Source organism: Arvicanthis niloticus, chromosome 6 (genome assembly GCF_011762505.2).
Source record: "Arvicanthis niloticus isolate mArvNil1 chromosome 6, mArvNil1.pat.X, whole genome shotgun sequence".
NCBI lineage: Eukaryota > Metazoa > Chordata > Mammalia > Rodentia > Muridae > Arvicanthis > Arvicanthis niloticus.
Genome location: NC_047663.1, coordinates 103787116 through 103802459, shown reverse-complemented (window position 1 = coordinate 103802459; position 15344 = coordinate 103787116). Strand labels below are relative to the sequence as shown.

The 15344-nt window shown below is 47.2% G+C and overlaps 1 protein-coding gene across 1 annotated transcript in view; it reads right to left on the bottom strand.

Annotated features, from left to right (window-relative positions):
* Positions 1–7226: 7226 nt before the first annotated feature.
* Positions 7227–15344, bottom strand: part of Abcc1 (ATP binding cassette subfamily C member 1 (ABCC1 blood group)) — a 90131-nt gene continuing 82013 nt past the window's right edge. Inside the window, exons 16-21 of the mRNA XM_076935277.1 lie at positions 15183–15315; positions 14442–14588; positions 11520–11678; positions 10066–10232; positions 9149–9343; positions 7227–8654 (exon numbers count right to left, since the gene is read on the bottom strand). Coding sequence (XP_076791392.1) covers positions 8546–8654; positions 9149–9343; positions 10066–10232; positions 11520–11678; positions 14442–14588; positions 15183–15315 — 910 coding nt within the window. The 3' untranslated portion in view covers positions 7227–8545. The remainder of the gene's footprint in view (positions 8655–9148; positions 9344–10065; positions 10233–11519; positions 11679–14441; positions 14589–15182; positions 15316–15344) is intronic.

The window sequence follows — 15344 nt, the reverse complement described above, 5'->3', positions numbered from 1 at the left end:
TGTTTTGCTATGCCTTTATAACCTGCTGCCTGAAATCAAAATTTGATTTTGATCAAAATTTGAGAGCTTGATCAAAATCCTTGACTTGCTCTTCTTCTTCGTGTCTTCATTCTTTAACAACACCCCCCACCCCCCGTCCTCATTGAATTCTCCATGGGCCAGTGCAACAGGGCAGTTAACCAAAGTGCATGCTGATTAAGTGTCCCACCACTGCACTACAGTGCCTATGGTTTGGCCCATAGCTTTTCCTGAATATCACTTAACACTGAGAAGTACCCTAATGCATACTTGATCTGGTGGTACAGGCTTGTGATCCCAGCATTCAAGAGACTGAGATAGAAAGATTGCACGTTTGAAGCCAGTCTGACTACACAGTGAGACAAAAGAAAAGAAAAGAAGAAAAGGAAGGAGAAAGAGGAAGAAGAGAAGAAGAAGGAGGAGGAGGAGAGGAAGGAGAACAGGAGGAGGAGGAGGCATTGTGTTTGATCCTTAAGACCAGACTCAGGAGGCAGAGAAAGGCAGATATATAAATGCAAGACATAGTCTACATAGTGTGTTCCTGGCCAGCCAGGGCTACGTACCTGGTCTAAAACAAACAAAACAAAAAGGTGATGTAGAGTGAAAAATTATAAAAATCATTTTTATGGAATATAAATATATAGATTCCTTTTAAGTTCTTTTAGGGACACGGAGAATTTTCTCTGAAACAAGCCAGGCCAGTTTCAGGAACTGGCTGTAAAGAATGAAAGTCATTCAGGTGGCGAAACACAATGACAGGGCTGTGGCTCTATGGCTGGAACAAGTGAGAAATAGTTAATAAATAGTTGGTAAATGACAGGGTAGGGCACAGTGACATGGTAAAACCACATTTTTTAGAAGAATGAGTGTACTGAGTAATTTCCATGGCCATTAACCATTCAGGGTGGGTTTCTCTAGAATGTTTCTCTATTATTATGTTACGTATCCTTGACAACCCCTCACCCCCTCCTCACTCCCCTGGTTTGTGGTTTTCCTCTTTAAAAGACCCTTTAGCCTACCACTTGGGGCAAACCCTGCTCTTGAGAGAGAGCTCGTGGTTTGACCTCCAGCCATCTTCCCTAATAAAGCCTCTGCTTATTGCATCCAGGTACGGTGTCTTGGAGTTTGTGGGGGGTTGAGACTTCCCGAGACTGGAGTGAGGGTCTCCCCGAATTTGGGGGTCTTCAGTGGCTGATATCTACATAAACACTTATTATGTTGTGATAGCGATGGCTGGAGGCTAGAGTAGAGAACTAGAAATCAGGGGCTGGGGTGATGCTCAGTGGGTAAAGTGCTTTCTGTTCAAGTGTGAGGACCATCGCCCATGTAAATGCCAGGTGCGTGTAGCAGTTGCCTATAATCTTAGTGCTCAAAAGTCAGAAACAAAATAGCTAGCTAGACTAGCTACATCAGCAGGATCTGCACTCAGGGAGAGATCCTGCTTCTATAAATTAAGTGGAAAATGACTGAGGAAGACAGCTGATGTCAGCCTCTGGTAACATGTACCTGAAGGTGTGTGTCCACACACATGTGCACAGTACACATGCAAAAGGAAGGAAGGAAGGAAGGAAGGAAGGAAGGAAGGAAGGAAGGAAGGGAGGGAGGGAGGGAGGGAGGGAGGGAGGGAGACATTACAGGTTAGGAAATCAAGGCACCGATGTGAATGGTTTGCCCACAAGCAACCTACAGCAAAGCAAGAGAAATAGAATTTCCCAAGCCCTGGGGATTTTGGTCCTCATGGTGGTGACAACACACACAGACACCATCAGTAGCTGTCCCAGAGTCTGCTTGTAGAAAAGGCTAATCTAACTGATGACACCTACCAGTTTATTCACAGCATGGGTCAGGTGCAACTTTTATGCCTGGCATGTGACCTTCTCTGGAAAACCCAGGTCTTTATACAGGATGAGGCCCCTGCCTCATAGACCCATGGACAGAGCTGCAGATGGAGGAAGCCTTTGGGCACCCATTTAAGTGCATAGTAATGCCTTTGCTCTGGGACAGACTGTGCCAGGTAAGGTGTTCTGCCTGACAGTGATGCACAGGGCCATGGCATATAATGTGTTCATCTGAAAGTGACCTAGGACTGTGCAGGGAGCATAACCAAAGCCCCTGGGGAAGGAATGTGGCCTAAAACCTCTGCTTGCAGGAAGATAGGGGTCAGAAAGCTGGTCAGGAAATTGAGGGAGAAATTTGGAGCAGAACTGAGCTCTCAGCTGATAAAGCCCTCAGCTGCTATCCCAAGAACTGTTCCACATCCCTCTTCTTTGCAGGGTGTTGGTCAGAGACTAGGAGCGGGTGACAGAGAGTAGCATTCCAGCTCAGCTTCTGGCCCAGAAAGATCTGTTTTACAGACTAGCCCAGGAATCAGGACTGACCTGAGTTGGGACTCTTTGACAGCCCTCTTGGAGCCAGCCATAGATGCTGCGGTGAACACAGATGACAGAGACACAGGGGCCTTTGGTGTGTCACAGGGTGCCCAATCTAGATTCCTCTATAAGAGGAAGATGACAGACCAAGTGACAGATTATTGAAATACCAAACCTGGAAAGACCCAGCATGTCCAGATTGGCCTGAGCAAGACCTGCACAACCATGCTCACCCTACAACCAAAGTGGATAGTGACTCTCAGCCCTAGCTGTCTACTTCCAGTGCACACCCACCCCAAGCTAATTAGGCTGCATGCTCTGAACCCAGGTGATGGTGTACACATTCATCAGCTCCCCTTATTTTGAGGTGTGGTGACTGTTCCTGGCTGTCAACTTGACTATACCTGGAATGAACTATAATCCAGAATTGGAAGGCTCGTGTGTGATCCTGATCTTGAGGCACAGTGACTATGAAAAGCTTAGGCCCAGGCAAGGTAGTGCACGCCTTTAATCCCATTGAGCCTAAGGCCAGGAGATCTCTGAGGCCAAGGTCACCTGGGACAAAGCAAGTCTCAGACCCAGGAGTGTTGGTACACACCCTTAATCCGGGCCACACTTTCTGCTGGAGACCTACAGAAGGACCTTAGAAGAAGGAAGACTCTCGCCTGCTTGCCTTGTGGGACTGAGCGACTGCTAGATCCTTGGACGTCCATTCACAGCTGCTGCTACTGTTGGAAAGCTGGACTACAAACTAAGTCATCAACAGATTCCCTTACTATGTAGAAACTACCCATAAATTCTGTGACTAATACATGAGGTTATTGTCGATTTCACATGTACTTTTAAGAAGTCACACAGAGAGAAGCCACAACCCTCTGCCATGTTTGTTTCAGGGATGACCAACTCCAGGACAAGTTCAAGTGGCACACTGATAGCGAGCATGCTTACATTCCTTCTATTGCTCGTGTGTCTGTGTAAATCCAGTGTTTTTTGTTGCCATTTTGTGAGACAAGGTTTCACGTAGCCCAGGCTGCCGCTAAATTTTCTTTGTAGTTGAGGATGTCCTTGAATTTCTGATGTTCCTCCCTCCACCTCCCAAGTACTTAGGTATTAGAGGCCTGTCTCACCACGCCATGTTTATGGGGCTCAAGCCCCAAGCTTTAGGTATGCTAGGTAAACACTCTACCAACTCCATTATATCCCTAGCTCAGGATTCAGTTTTGTACCTATTTAAATTTGTAAAATTGTGAGTCTCTCACTGTATTGCCCAGGCTGGTCTCAAACTCGAAGTTCCTCCTGTCTCAGCATCTAGAGTGCTGGAATAATAGGCTTGTACCACTATACCCACCTTGATTCATCATTGTTATTTAACAACATCACTGCCATTGTCAGCTGCAGGCTAGGGCTGGTGGGTCCTGTACCTACTGTACTGGCTGGTTTTGTGTGTCAACTTGATTTGATATAAGCTGGAGTTATCACAGAGAAAGGAGCTTCAGTTGAGGAAATGCCTCCATGAGATCCAGCTGTAAGGCATTTTCTCAATTAGTGATCAAGGGGGGAAGGCCCATTGTGGGTGGTGCCATCTGGGGTTCTATAAAAAAGCAAGCTGAGCAAGCCAGGGGAAGCCAGCAAGTAAGTAACATCCCCCCATGGCCTCTGCTTCCTGGCCCACTTGAGTTCCAGTCCTGACTTCCTTTGGTGATGAACAGCAACATGGAAGTATAAGCTGAATAAACCCTTTCCTCCCCAACTTGCTTCTTGGCCATGATGTTTTGAACAGGAATAGAAACCCTAACTAAGACACATACTAAGTATGTTGAGCAGTATCCCTGGATTCTGCTTAGAGATGTACCTCTGTCACTGTGGCAAAGCAATTCCCACATACATCCATGGTCCCCTGGATCCAATCACTGGTCTAATCTGCCCTAGTACTATCCATTACTCAGTGATACGTGGGCAGTTACTATGTTGGGGTCAGGAAAGGTCTCCTACCTGCTTCTAGGATCCAGGACCTGCTTTACCCCACCCATCCTGAGGTTTCTCTGATGGCCCACCCTGATACAGGGTTCTAGGGCTCCCCTTCAGCCCAGATTGATCCTCTTCTGCAAATAAGGTCAAGAGTGCATTCAGAGGCAAAAAGTCAGTCACCATGGCTGCCTTTGTTGTGCAGAAGAGGAAACTGAAAAGTGACCAAGGGGAAACTCGCTCTTGGGCTTCTAATTACCCAGGTACAGTCATCCTGTTGTCAGCTCTGCTCTGGAAGAAGCAGAGATGGGGCACCACAGTACTCCACCTGCCACTCCAGTGCTTCGACTCAGGCAGAGGCTGCTATGTCTGTACGTCCTGGGTCATAGAGTGGCTGGCACATGGGAAAACCAGGTAAATCAGTAGGGTGATTAGCCATTAATCCCTCAAACCAAGCTTTTCTGCTACAGGGCCCAGCTGGTGGCAGGAACAGGAATCAGCCCCAGGAGGCCACAGCCTCTAGATGTCATTGTGTGCCTTTTTCTTTTCTCTTTTCTGCGGTGCTGGGAATGGAACCCATCCTGGATTGGCACTGAAGATGTCTCAGCTATACCAGAGTTGTCTTCCTCACTGCAGCTACAGCTGTGTGCCAGGCATGAATGTAAATGCAGGTAGCATAGCCATTCAGGCAACTCAGGCCAAGGCAGGCACCATCCCTTCCTTCCCACTTCTCTAAGGCTATACTGACAGTCACTAAATCCCTTTGACAGAAAACTGAGGCCAGAGAATTTTAATGCCAGTCTCTGCCCAGCAGCCCACCCACCTTTCCAGCAATCCAACTTCCTGACTTCCTGAGCACATGCCCAGAACTGACTTCCATCCTAGACTCAATCCTCAAAGGCAGAGGCTAAGGGCAAGTTTCCTTCCCTTCTTGAACTGAGAGATTTGCTTAAGAAATTATAGGTTTGTTTACTGTGCCTCCAGAACATTACACAGTGCAAAACGAAGACACTCGATACTGACTGGGTGAAGCAGGGTCAGGAAGTATTAGATAATAGACCCATTCTGATAGGTGGTCTCAAGGTCCAGGCACTGACCTCTATGGCACATGGCAGCATCTACAGTTCCTAGATTCTAGGAACTGAATCACATTCGAGAGGCCCTGGTAGCAATGGGCCTGTGAGGGAGCTGCAGGAGGGGCTCTAGATTACACTGGACCTGAAAAAAACACAGCACAGGCACGTGAAGCGAAGTCAGTTTGAACAGGACCTGGGAGAGGACACAGGAGGATGTGACAGCAATTACATCGACTCGTGTATTCACGGAGTCAGTATGGATGCTCGGCAGTAGTCAGTGTGGCTGGGTGGGATAGCTAAGGACAGGCATTGGGAGAGCCCAGGACCTCCCTTTTCTCCCGTGCTCCAGTGCCCTATCCCAGCTCTTCCCTCAGTGAGCACTGAAGACTGTTGAAGATCTGGCCTGGGATTGAGGCTCAGAAACACATCCTGCATGCAAGGTTCAGGTCAAGTCAACAGGGCCCAGATGGTGCTGGGATCCCTAACCCCACTGCTTTGTCCAAGGCAGATTGATGGTTTCAGTGAGAAACATGGCAGTAGACATGTATGGGTGTGGTCCAGTTCACTTCCCCTTCTGGGGGACAATCTTTCCTACCCATACTCAACTAGACCAACTCAAAAAGCCAGCACCCAATCTCACTTCCCCACTCTCCAAAACCTCCAGTGAGACCCAGTGGCAAGGACACGATGAATTTGGTTTTTACTCCGGAGAGGAGCCCAACTCTTTGGAGACTGCCGAGGCTGTGTCCATTTTGTGTGCACCTGTAGCTTAGTATTTTTCTCTACCTTAAAAAAAAATTATGTGTATTTTGTCTGCATGAATCTGTGCCCAATGTCTAGCCTGATGCTAGCAGAGGCCAGAAGAAACTGGAGTTACAGATGTTTATGAACTGTGAGCTACCACGGAGGTATGCTATGTAGGTGCTGGGAATTTAACCCATGTCCTCTGGAAGAACAGCTAGTGCTCTAACCACTAGTCATCTCTTCAGCTTATCTTTTCTTTAAGATTCATTTTGTTTTGTGTATGTAAGTTTGCTTTTATATGCACATGAGTGCAGGTGACCTTAGAGGCCAGAAACTCAAGTTACAGATAGTTCTGAGCTGTCCAATATGGGTGCAAGGGACTGAACCTGGGTCCTCTCCAGGTATATCATGGATTCCTAACCACTGAGGCATTGCTCTAGCTCCTACCTTATGCTCTCACTGGAGCGTAAGTGACTTTGGCTAGAGAACCCCAAGTTGCTCCTGTTTCCTCCCCAGTGTGGGGAATTGTATGCTACTTGGCTTTTATGTTGTGGATTGGAATGCAGGTTTCCCTGCACAGATGGCAAGCACTTTACCAACTGAGCCATCTCACTAGCCCCATTTCCCAAGATCTTATACAGTGTCAGTACAGATCAGCCCCACCCACTACAAAAATTTGGGACACTTGTCACTGAGGCACACAGCTTTGTCCAGGGTCACGTGTCCAAAAAATGACAGTAGGACTCAAGCCCAGATATTTGTGTACTTTGCCATTCTGACTCACTGCCAGACTCCAGGCAGCTCTTAATTTGGCCTCCCCCATCTCTTTTTTATTTTTAATTTGTCCAGAAAGGGGCACTGGCCCCTTGGAGCCAGAGATATAAGCAGTTGTAAGACACTGCACACAGGGGCTGGGAACTGAACTTCAGTCCTCTAAGAGGAGCAAGCACCAACTGCTGAGCCGCCACTGACGGCCGTGGTATCATAGCTGTCCTAGCCTGATTCTTCCACAGTAGAGGCTGGAGACCTTCGTGCCCAAAAGAAAATAAAATGGTTGTTTAGAAAGAAATGAAATATTTTTCTTTACTGCAAATTATTTTCAAATAGTCACATTTCCAGTGTCATTACAAAAAGACTCTCAGGAGAAATCTGGGTCCTTTAAAGTGAAAGAATTATTAACTTACAAAAAAAATAAATATATACATTGTCACCTAAAGAAAAAGGATGCTTCTCTGGGACTGAAATCAGAGCCAAAATTCATAGCAAGGATGAACTGCAGCTGGCACCAAGTTCTTGCTGACCATGGGATCTCTCTTTGGTCTGTAACCCACACACCTAGAGAACCACGTTGAAGAATTCAGACTGAGGATCAACTGTAGAGCTGGGCGTGGCTAATCCTCAGTCTAGCATCTCCTCCCTAGACATCAAAATCTTGGGACTATCTTTCTCCCAGGAATGATGCTCAAAAGCTGAGAGGGGGGCAATCACTGATATTTATGAGTGGTTCTCTTCTTGTCCTATAGGGGACTCTGGCTGTTTTTGATACCCAATTCTTACATGTTGGCACCATCCCTCCTGCTCTTGACTTTTGCTGCTTATAACTATTCATAGATCCTATGTGGTGAGTAAGCCCTCTCCAACTATGGACAGGAAGAAACAGAAGGCAAGGGCAGGGTGCAAGTCCTTGTGAAGGGAATGCTGCCTTCCAAGCCTGTCTGGCTAGATCCCTTCACAAGGCTATCTAAAGCACAGCCTGTGAAAGCTGTGCTGAACGTCGGGAACGGTGTCAGAGCATGTGAAGACCAGATGACGGCAGGAAGGGGACATCACTGACATAACAGGGACAGGATTTTTTAGGAGTTTTCCTTCTCTCTTTTTTGTTTGTTCGTTTTGGTTCCCATGCTTTCAACTGCAAGACCTGAGGCAAGATGCACTCTTCTGTAACCAACAGGACTATAGGTGACAGAAGAGCTGTCAGGGCCAGGAGAGGCTACAAGGCTTGGCATCCACGGAGGTGGGTGAAGAGACATGAGGCAGTGGCTTGTGTTTGGTCATTAGTATGTTTAGCTGCCCGTGGCCTTGCTGTGGGATACCACAGGAACATGGGTGAACTTTCAGGGAGCCTTACAAGTGGTGCCAGAGACCAGACGTGTATCTGAAGTGGGGTGCATCTGTCTTCCAGATTCTTCAAGGTCAGATCCAGGACGGGGCCAAATGGTGACGATGCTTTATGTGTTTTGCTTCCTTTTAGTTTGGTTTTCTTTTTAATTTTTGGTTTTTGTCTGGGAAGCATAGGTTTCCAGGGTTGCTGGCTCATGCCTGGATACTGGGGTCCTGGCCCTGCAGTCCTCACTGGGTATGCCAGAGACCAGCTCACACCAAACCAGCATCCTTGGCCATGCTATAGAAGATGCCTCTTTGCTGCAGGAGCTCAGAGGGTGCACCACACTCCCGAACTTCTCCTTTGTCCAGGACAATCACCCTGTATGGGGAGGAACGCAGATGTTAGCATTATGCAAGGAGATGCACCTGATATCTGTGGGTTGCAAGAAGTATTATAAACTCTAGGGGCTGGAGAGATTGGGACAGCCTGGTACCTGTTTTCCCGCCTCTTTGTTATCACTTGTACCTAACACATGTCTCCCTCTGAAATCAGTATGTGTTGCTGTGATCACTGTCCCTCTCTCTTAAGTGTCCTGGTCCTTAGGATGGTCCCTATGCCTTGTTTGACAGGGGACCCCAGAGTCCAGAATAATATGGAGCATATATCTGATACTGCATGCATATAAATGCATTTGATAATCTGTTCTGATACCGCATGCATATAAATGCATTTGATAATCTGTTTTTCCCACGGCAGAAGAGTCCCACCAACTGAGGCTGCCCCTGAGCATAAGGATGGTGATAGATGGATGGATGGATGAATGTGAACAGGATGAACCCTGCAAGCCCCACAGACCCACCCTGGGGCCTCACCTTGTATAGTCCATTATGGTATTAAGCCGATGCGCAATCGTGAGCACAGTACAGTCTTCAAACTGCGTCCGGATGGTGGACTGAATGAGGTCATCTGTCTCTAGGTCCACAGCTGCTGTAGCCTCGTCCAATACTAAAATCTTTGTCTTCCTCAGCAGAGCACGAGCCAGGCACACAAGCTGTCGCTGCCCCACACTAGGAAGGGAGAAAAACCCAGAGAGGGGTTCAAACTAACCTGATCCTGAACCAGGCTTGGGGTTGGGGGGGTGGGGTGGGGAAGGCTAGCAGACAGTCTCAGAGTTGGCTTTGGCATTTGGCAGAAGAACAAGGCCATGCCCCATAGCCATACGTAAGATAGATATTACTAATCAATCATGCTATACCTGGTTATTTCCTGGTGAGCAGGAAACGGGCTTAGAATCATTCCCAACAAAAGGCTCAAAAGTGATACCCAAAGTATCAGCCCGGTTCAGTGTGGGCAAAGACAGCACAGTGGGCTCAGTAGCTACAACCTCACTGAGCTGCAGAGGCCTTAGCACTGGCTGGAATCAGCTATGTGCCTGGTCTTAGCCAATGAAATGTTGGCCAATGAATGGCCAGTAGAAGCTTGACATGGGAATGGACACTGAGAATGTTCATTCTTACACATCTGCCATCACCATGACAACATGCTTGAGCCAGTCTGTTAGAGGATAAAAAGTATATGCATTGAGCCCACTGAGGACAAATAGATCTGCCAATGGTCAGCTGCACCCCCAACCCTGCCCCAGCCAAGATCAGCAACACAGCCACTGGCTGATCACCCTAGCATTGAAGCAGGATGTGAGAGCTGGTTTCCCTGATGATGGATAACTGAAGTTAGCACAGAGGCAAGTGGGTAGAATCTTTCCACACACAGTTCATGCTTGCCTACTTACCTCAGGTTCTCTCCACCTTCTGCACACTCATGGTTCAGCTTGTCAGGCAAGGCTGACACAAAGCCCTTCAGGTGAGCAAGCTCCAGAGCCATCCAGACTTCTTCATCAGAATACTTACTGAAAGGGTCCAGGTTCATGCGGAGGGAACCCGAAAACAAAACAGGATCCTGTGCAAGAACAGTAGATGGCACGTATGAGAGTGTGGATCCAGAGGTTCCCCACAGACTGATGCTTTGAGTACTTGTTCCCCAATTGGTGATGTTATTTTGGGATGCAAGGAGGTGGAGGCTGGATGGAAGAAGTAGGTTGCTAAGGCCACACCTCTCAAGGTTACACTCGGCTTTGATTCTGGCTGGGCCCCTACTTCCTGGTTTCTTGACGTGGAGAAGTCATCACCACACATACCCTACTGCATGACCATGCTTTCCCCACCAAGATGTACAGCAATCCTGTGATACTATGAACCAAAATAAACCTCTCTTCATGCAGGTTGATTCTACTAGGTTTTTTGTTGCAGCAGTCAGAAAAGTAACTAAGAGCAGATAGCAATCACACCACACTGAGTAAGGGAAGTTTAGAGATCAAGGCAGGAGATATATACACCAGAACAGAAAGAGGTTTGGGAGCCCCTCCAAAACATGAACTCTGTGGGATTTCTGTAACGGAAAATGTCTGAAACCCCCTGGGTTAACCAGACTAAAATTAGTATTTTTACAACTTTCAATATGCAAATCCTCTATGTTGCTTTTAGTGGTAGTATTTCGTCAGATCGACAGAAAAGGAACTAGTCAGTCACTCAATCCCACCTCCAGGAACGATTCTCACAGAAACTTAAGGAAAAATCTTAAGCACAAACAGCACATTAGGGAACTGATACCCACAGGGGTTGGTTTAGAAAATTATCTGTAGCTTAGCTCCAGAAGTGTCAGAGATTCACACACTGGCAGAAGACAGTGTCTTACTAAGCCCCACCACCACCAAAATCCACAGATGCTCTAGATCCTGTATGAAATGGTCCAGCACTTTCATATAACCTACTCACAGCTCCTGTATACAGCCATGTCTAGATGACTTAGTACCTAATGCCAAGAAAATGCTAGGAAAATAGCTGTGCATCACTTAGGGATTAAAGTTTATGAATGGCATTATATGCAGATATTAAATCTGAAACAAACAAACAAACAAACAAACAAAACACCAAAAAACCTAGCTATGGTCTCCATGACTAAAGGTATATCCCACCAAGCTTGATGGCCTGAATTTGAGTCTCAGAATCCACATGTAAAAGGAGAAAAACAACTCCTGCAGACTGTCCTGACCTTCACACACATGCTCTGTTCCCTTCCTCTCAGTAAGTACACGAATGTAAAAACACCATCCCCCCCTGCAGTTGGCTGGGTCTACGGGTGCAGAGCGTGTGGCTTCAGTGTGCAGGACCTGTCAGCCTCACTCACCTGTGGAATGATGGTGATCTTGAAGCGCAGGTTGTGCAGGCCAATCTTGGCGATATTTACCCCATCGATGATGATCTCCCCTTCTGCAGACTCATTGATCCGGAACAAACCCAGAGTGAGAGATGACTTCCCAGCTCCCGTACGACCCACAATACCAACCTGCGATACAGAGAGGGTTGTGGTGAGGCAAGAATGCTGTGGACTCAGTCTTCCCCCAGCAGGTGTCTGGGTCACAGCTGTGACGTTATCTGGCTGATCCAACTACCACCTTCTCCAGGACCCACCATCAGGAGCTAATTTGAACAAAAAGTTGGAAAAAACTGCCCTTTGCTTTGCAGGCTTCCAAAGGCTTTTTATAAGTCAGTAAAAATGCCCAAAGGATGGGGTACAGACAGAGGAATGTTTATGAATTATGTTATATTCAGTTACAATAGTCAGAAGATAATGAGGTGTTTCTCACATAGTTCCTCTCTCCTCTGATAAGACTGAACCATGATAACTCACCCTCAGATTCAAGCAAAGCTCTTGAATTTCTTTGATATGACCTTGGTACTACAGTTACTGGCCAATGGCTGGCATTCCCAAACTTCAGTGACAATTCTTTCTCCACACTTTGCATTGGGACTTGAAATAGGCTCCCTCCCCTTCTAACAGTTATCCTAGTTCTGTGCATGAATTTCCACAACACATAAAGACTCAGAGATTATCTCATGGGAACAGAACACTCTGACCCATGTGGATAGACAGTTTAACAAATCAACATGTACACAATAAAAATGGCTAGGGTGATCCCTGACCAAGTTTCTGAGAAAATTCTATGAGTCATAGTCTGGAATATTTTTCAGGAATAGCTTGGAATCATAAGAAGGTCCTAAAATCCGAACAATTTCTTATGTCCCTAAGTCCACCCACCCTGGTGACGATGACATCACCTTACTACTCTAGAGTTTTACAAACTGCAGTGCCTTAAAGGGCACATGGACCACATAGAAGAAACTGGGATTAACTGGAGGGTGTCTGTGAGGAGCCTGGGTCTACATGTTCTAACTGTCCAAGCAAAGCAGAGGGACTATTATGTGAAATATGGACATTTTAGTATTTATAGTTCATGCGAATGTTTCCCCAAAACATATCTGCAGGTCTATGTCCTTGTCATTCAGCAGTCCATGGTGGCACCTGCTGAATACACTCTATAGTCCCACAAAAATCTATAGCACTCTATAGGACACCACAAAAATCACTGTGCTAAAAGCTATCAAAGTGCTTGTAAGCCCCTCCTTCCTGCCCAAGCTAAAGGCCACAGCAGTAAAATGTCCCACAGAAGCTGACCAAAATGTCAGCTGTCAGAATGGCAGCACCCCAACATCTTCTTGGCCTACAGGGCACAGGATCTGCAGGAGCTGAGCACGGTGGTGTACCTCCTTTTCCACTTTAGCTGGAACTGCCCCTCAAGAACTGGCCATGATGGAGACACCTTTCTGCCTCAGCCTACTGCTTTAGTAAAACACCACTGCAGGAGCTATCCACAGTGGTAACTCCTCCTCTCGAGCACCCCTCACCCAAGCAGCCCCCCAGAGATGGCACATCAGCAAAAGCCAGCAAAAGCCAGGAAAGACTTCCCATCCTAACCCATGGTCCAATGCAGGGGAAAGGTGTGTGTGTGTGTGTGTGTGTGTGTGTGTGTGTGTGTGTGTGTGTGTGTGAAAAAGCCACTAATCCTTGAGCTTCCCACAAAAACCTACCAATCCCTGAGCAGGAAACTCACAATTCCCTGATATAGCCCCCACTCCCCACCTCAGGACTTGAAATCCCGCCTATCCTTACTCTGAAAATTGGAAATCTCTGCCCTGAGAAGCTCCGCCCCTTAAAAATCCTATATAAATATATAAACACTGTCCCTTTGTCCAATTCCCTGCCATCTGCTCCTGGGAGCAGAGGACACTCATCCCTGGATTTGTCACTTCATACCCTGGACCCTCTGATAAATCTGTTTCATGAGGTTTTCTGCCTGGTGTGACTCTCATCAGAAGCCGAGAAAAAAAAGGAAGCATTGAAGAGAAGAAGCAATGAGGAGCAGGGCTGAGGCTCCTGAGCTCCTCAGCTCAGCTGGGAGACCCTCCCCTGGGAGCTGCAATGCTCTGCTGAGGAGGCTTCCTCTTGGAGCTGTGTGGTTCCTGGCCCCTGTGTCTCATGACACCATTCCACTGGGACACTGTCCCACCTCGGAGCTGTGTGGTCCCTGGCCCCCGTGTCTTATGATGCCCTCCCACTGGGACACTGTCCCACCTCGGAGCTGTGTGGTTCCTGGCCCCTGTGTCTCATGATGCCCTCCCACTGGGACACTGTCCCACCTTGGAGCTGTGTGGTTCCTGGCCCCCGTGTCTCATGATGCCCTCCCACTGGGACATCTTCTTCCCTAGGAGCTGTGTGGCTCCTGGGCTTCTGAGTCCCAGGATACCCTCCTATCCAACCAGAAATACTTACATGCTCGGCATCTTTTATTTCCATAATCCCACCCAGTAAAAGTCCCTCAGTCTCACAGTATGAGCTGCGACTAAAGACAGGATTGTGCAAATCAAATTCAGGCCATCAAGCTTGCTGGGATGTATCTTTAGTCATGGAGCCTATGACTAGTTTTTCGTTGTTGTTTTGGTTTCGTTTTTTTTGTTTTGTTTTGTTTTGTTTTGTCTTGTTTTTTAGGTTTAGCATCTGCGTGTAACACCAGACATAGACTTTTATCCCTAAGGGAGGCACTGCTATATTCCTAGCATTTTCTTGGCACTAGGTAGTACATCATCTAGACATGGCTGTATACAGGAGTTGTGAGTAAATTATGAGGGTTCATGCTGGAGGATGGCACCCCGCCACCTTTTCAGTCCACTGGCTATGAGTTGGTGAGGATGGGGGATGGTACACACCCACCTTTTCTCCACCCTCGATGGTGACATTTATGTGCTTGAGAACCAAGTCCAAGTCTTCTCGATACCTCAAGCAGTAATCCCGGAACTCTACACGGCCTAAATGGGGCCAGGTGCTGGGTGGAGCTGTCTCCTGGATCTGCCAAGGAGCCTGGATCACAAGAGGAACAGAGGGATCAGCAAATGCAAGCTGTCATCCTAAACTCTGGGGATCCAAACTCTCATACATTTACCCATTTAATTCTTCAATCTATGAGGAAAATTTCTACACAGATGGAATTTAATTACAGTTTAATTACCCATAACAAGAGCCCCTGTAAAGTTCTGAGCAAACAGCAGACGGCTTTGGCCGGGAGAGGCTGCCTGCTGAAGGCGGAGACAGAGCGTTGCAGTTTACTTGGCAGTCGTGGGGGAAACACCTTAATTAATAAGACGGTCATGAGCCTGAGGCAGCAATCAGCATTAGCACTTTCTCTGTGACATCACTGAAGACAAAGGTTCCTTCATAAGTGACACAGCCCACAGCACCCTGGGATCTCATATACAGACACTTGGTATCTTGGGGAAAACAGGACACGTGGACGATTTTTTTCCTCTAAAACAAGGCAGTTCTAAGCAAGTGTTAAAACAGAACAATTCCAAGAGGGCCTAGAAGGCACCCAGCTCACCCTACAAGTAGGTAGAGGCCACCCATGAGGTGTCTGAAAGGTAAAGACCAAGGGGCCAGGCTGGGATCCTGTCTTACCTCCTTTTCTGTTTCAGAATACTCCTTTAGTCTCTCCACTGCCACAATGTTGGTCTCCATCTCAGAGGACATTCGAACCAGCCAGTTCAAGTATGCAGTTATCTGCCAGTGAAAAGAGCCATGTGGGGTCCCTTAGGGGAAGTGTGGCTTCATTTTCATTAA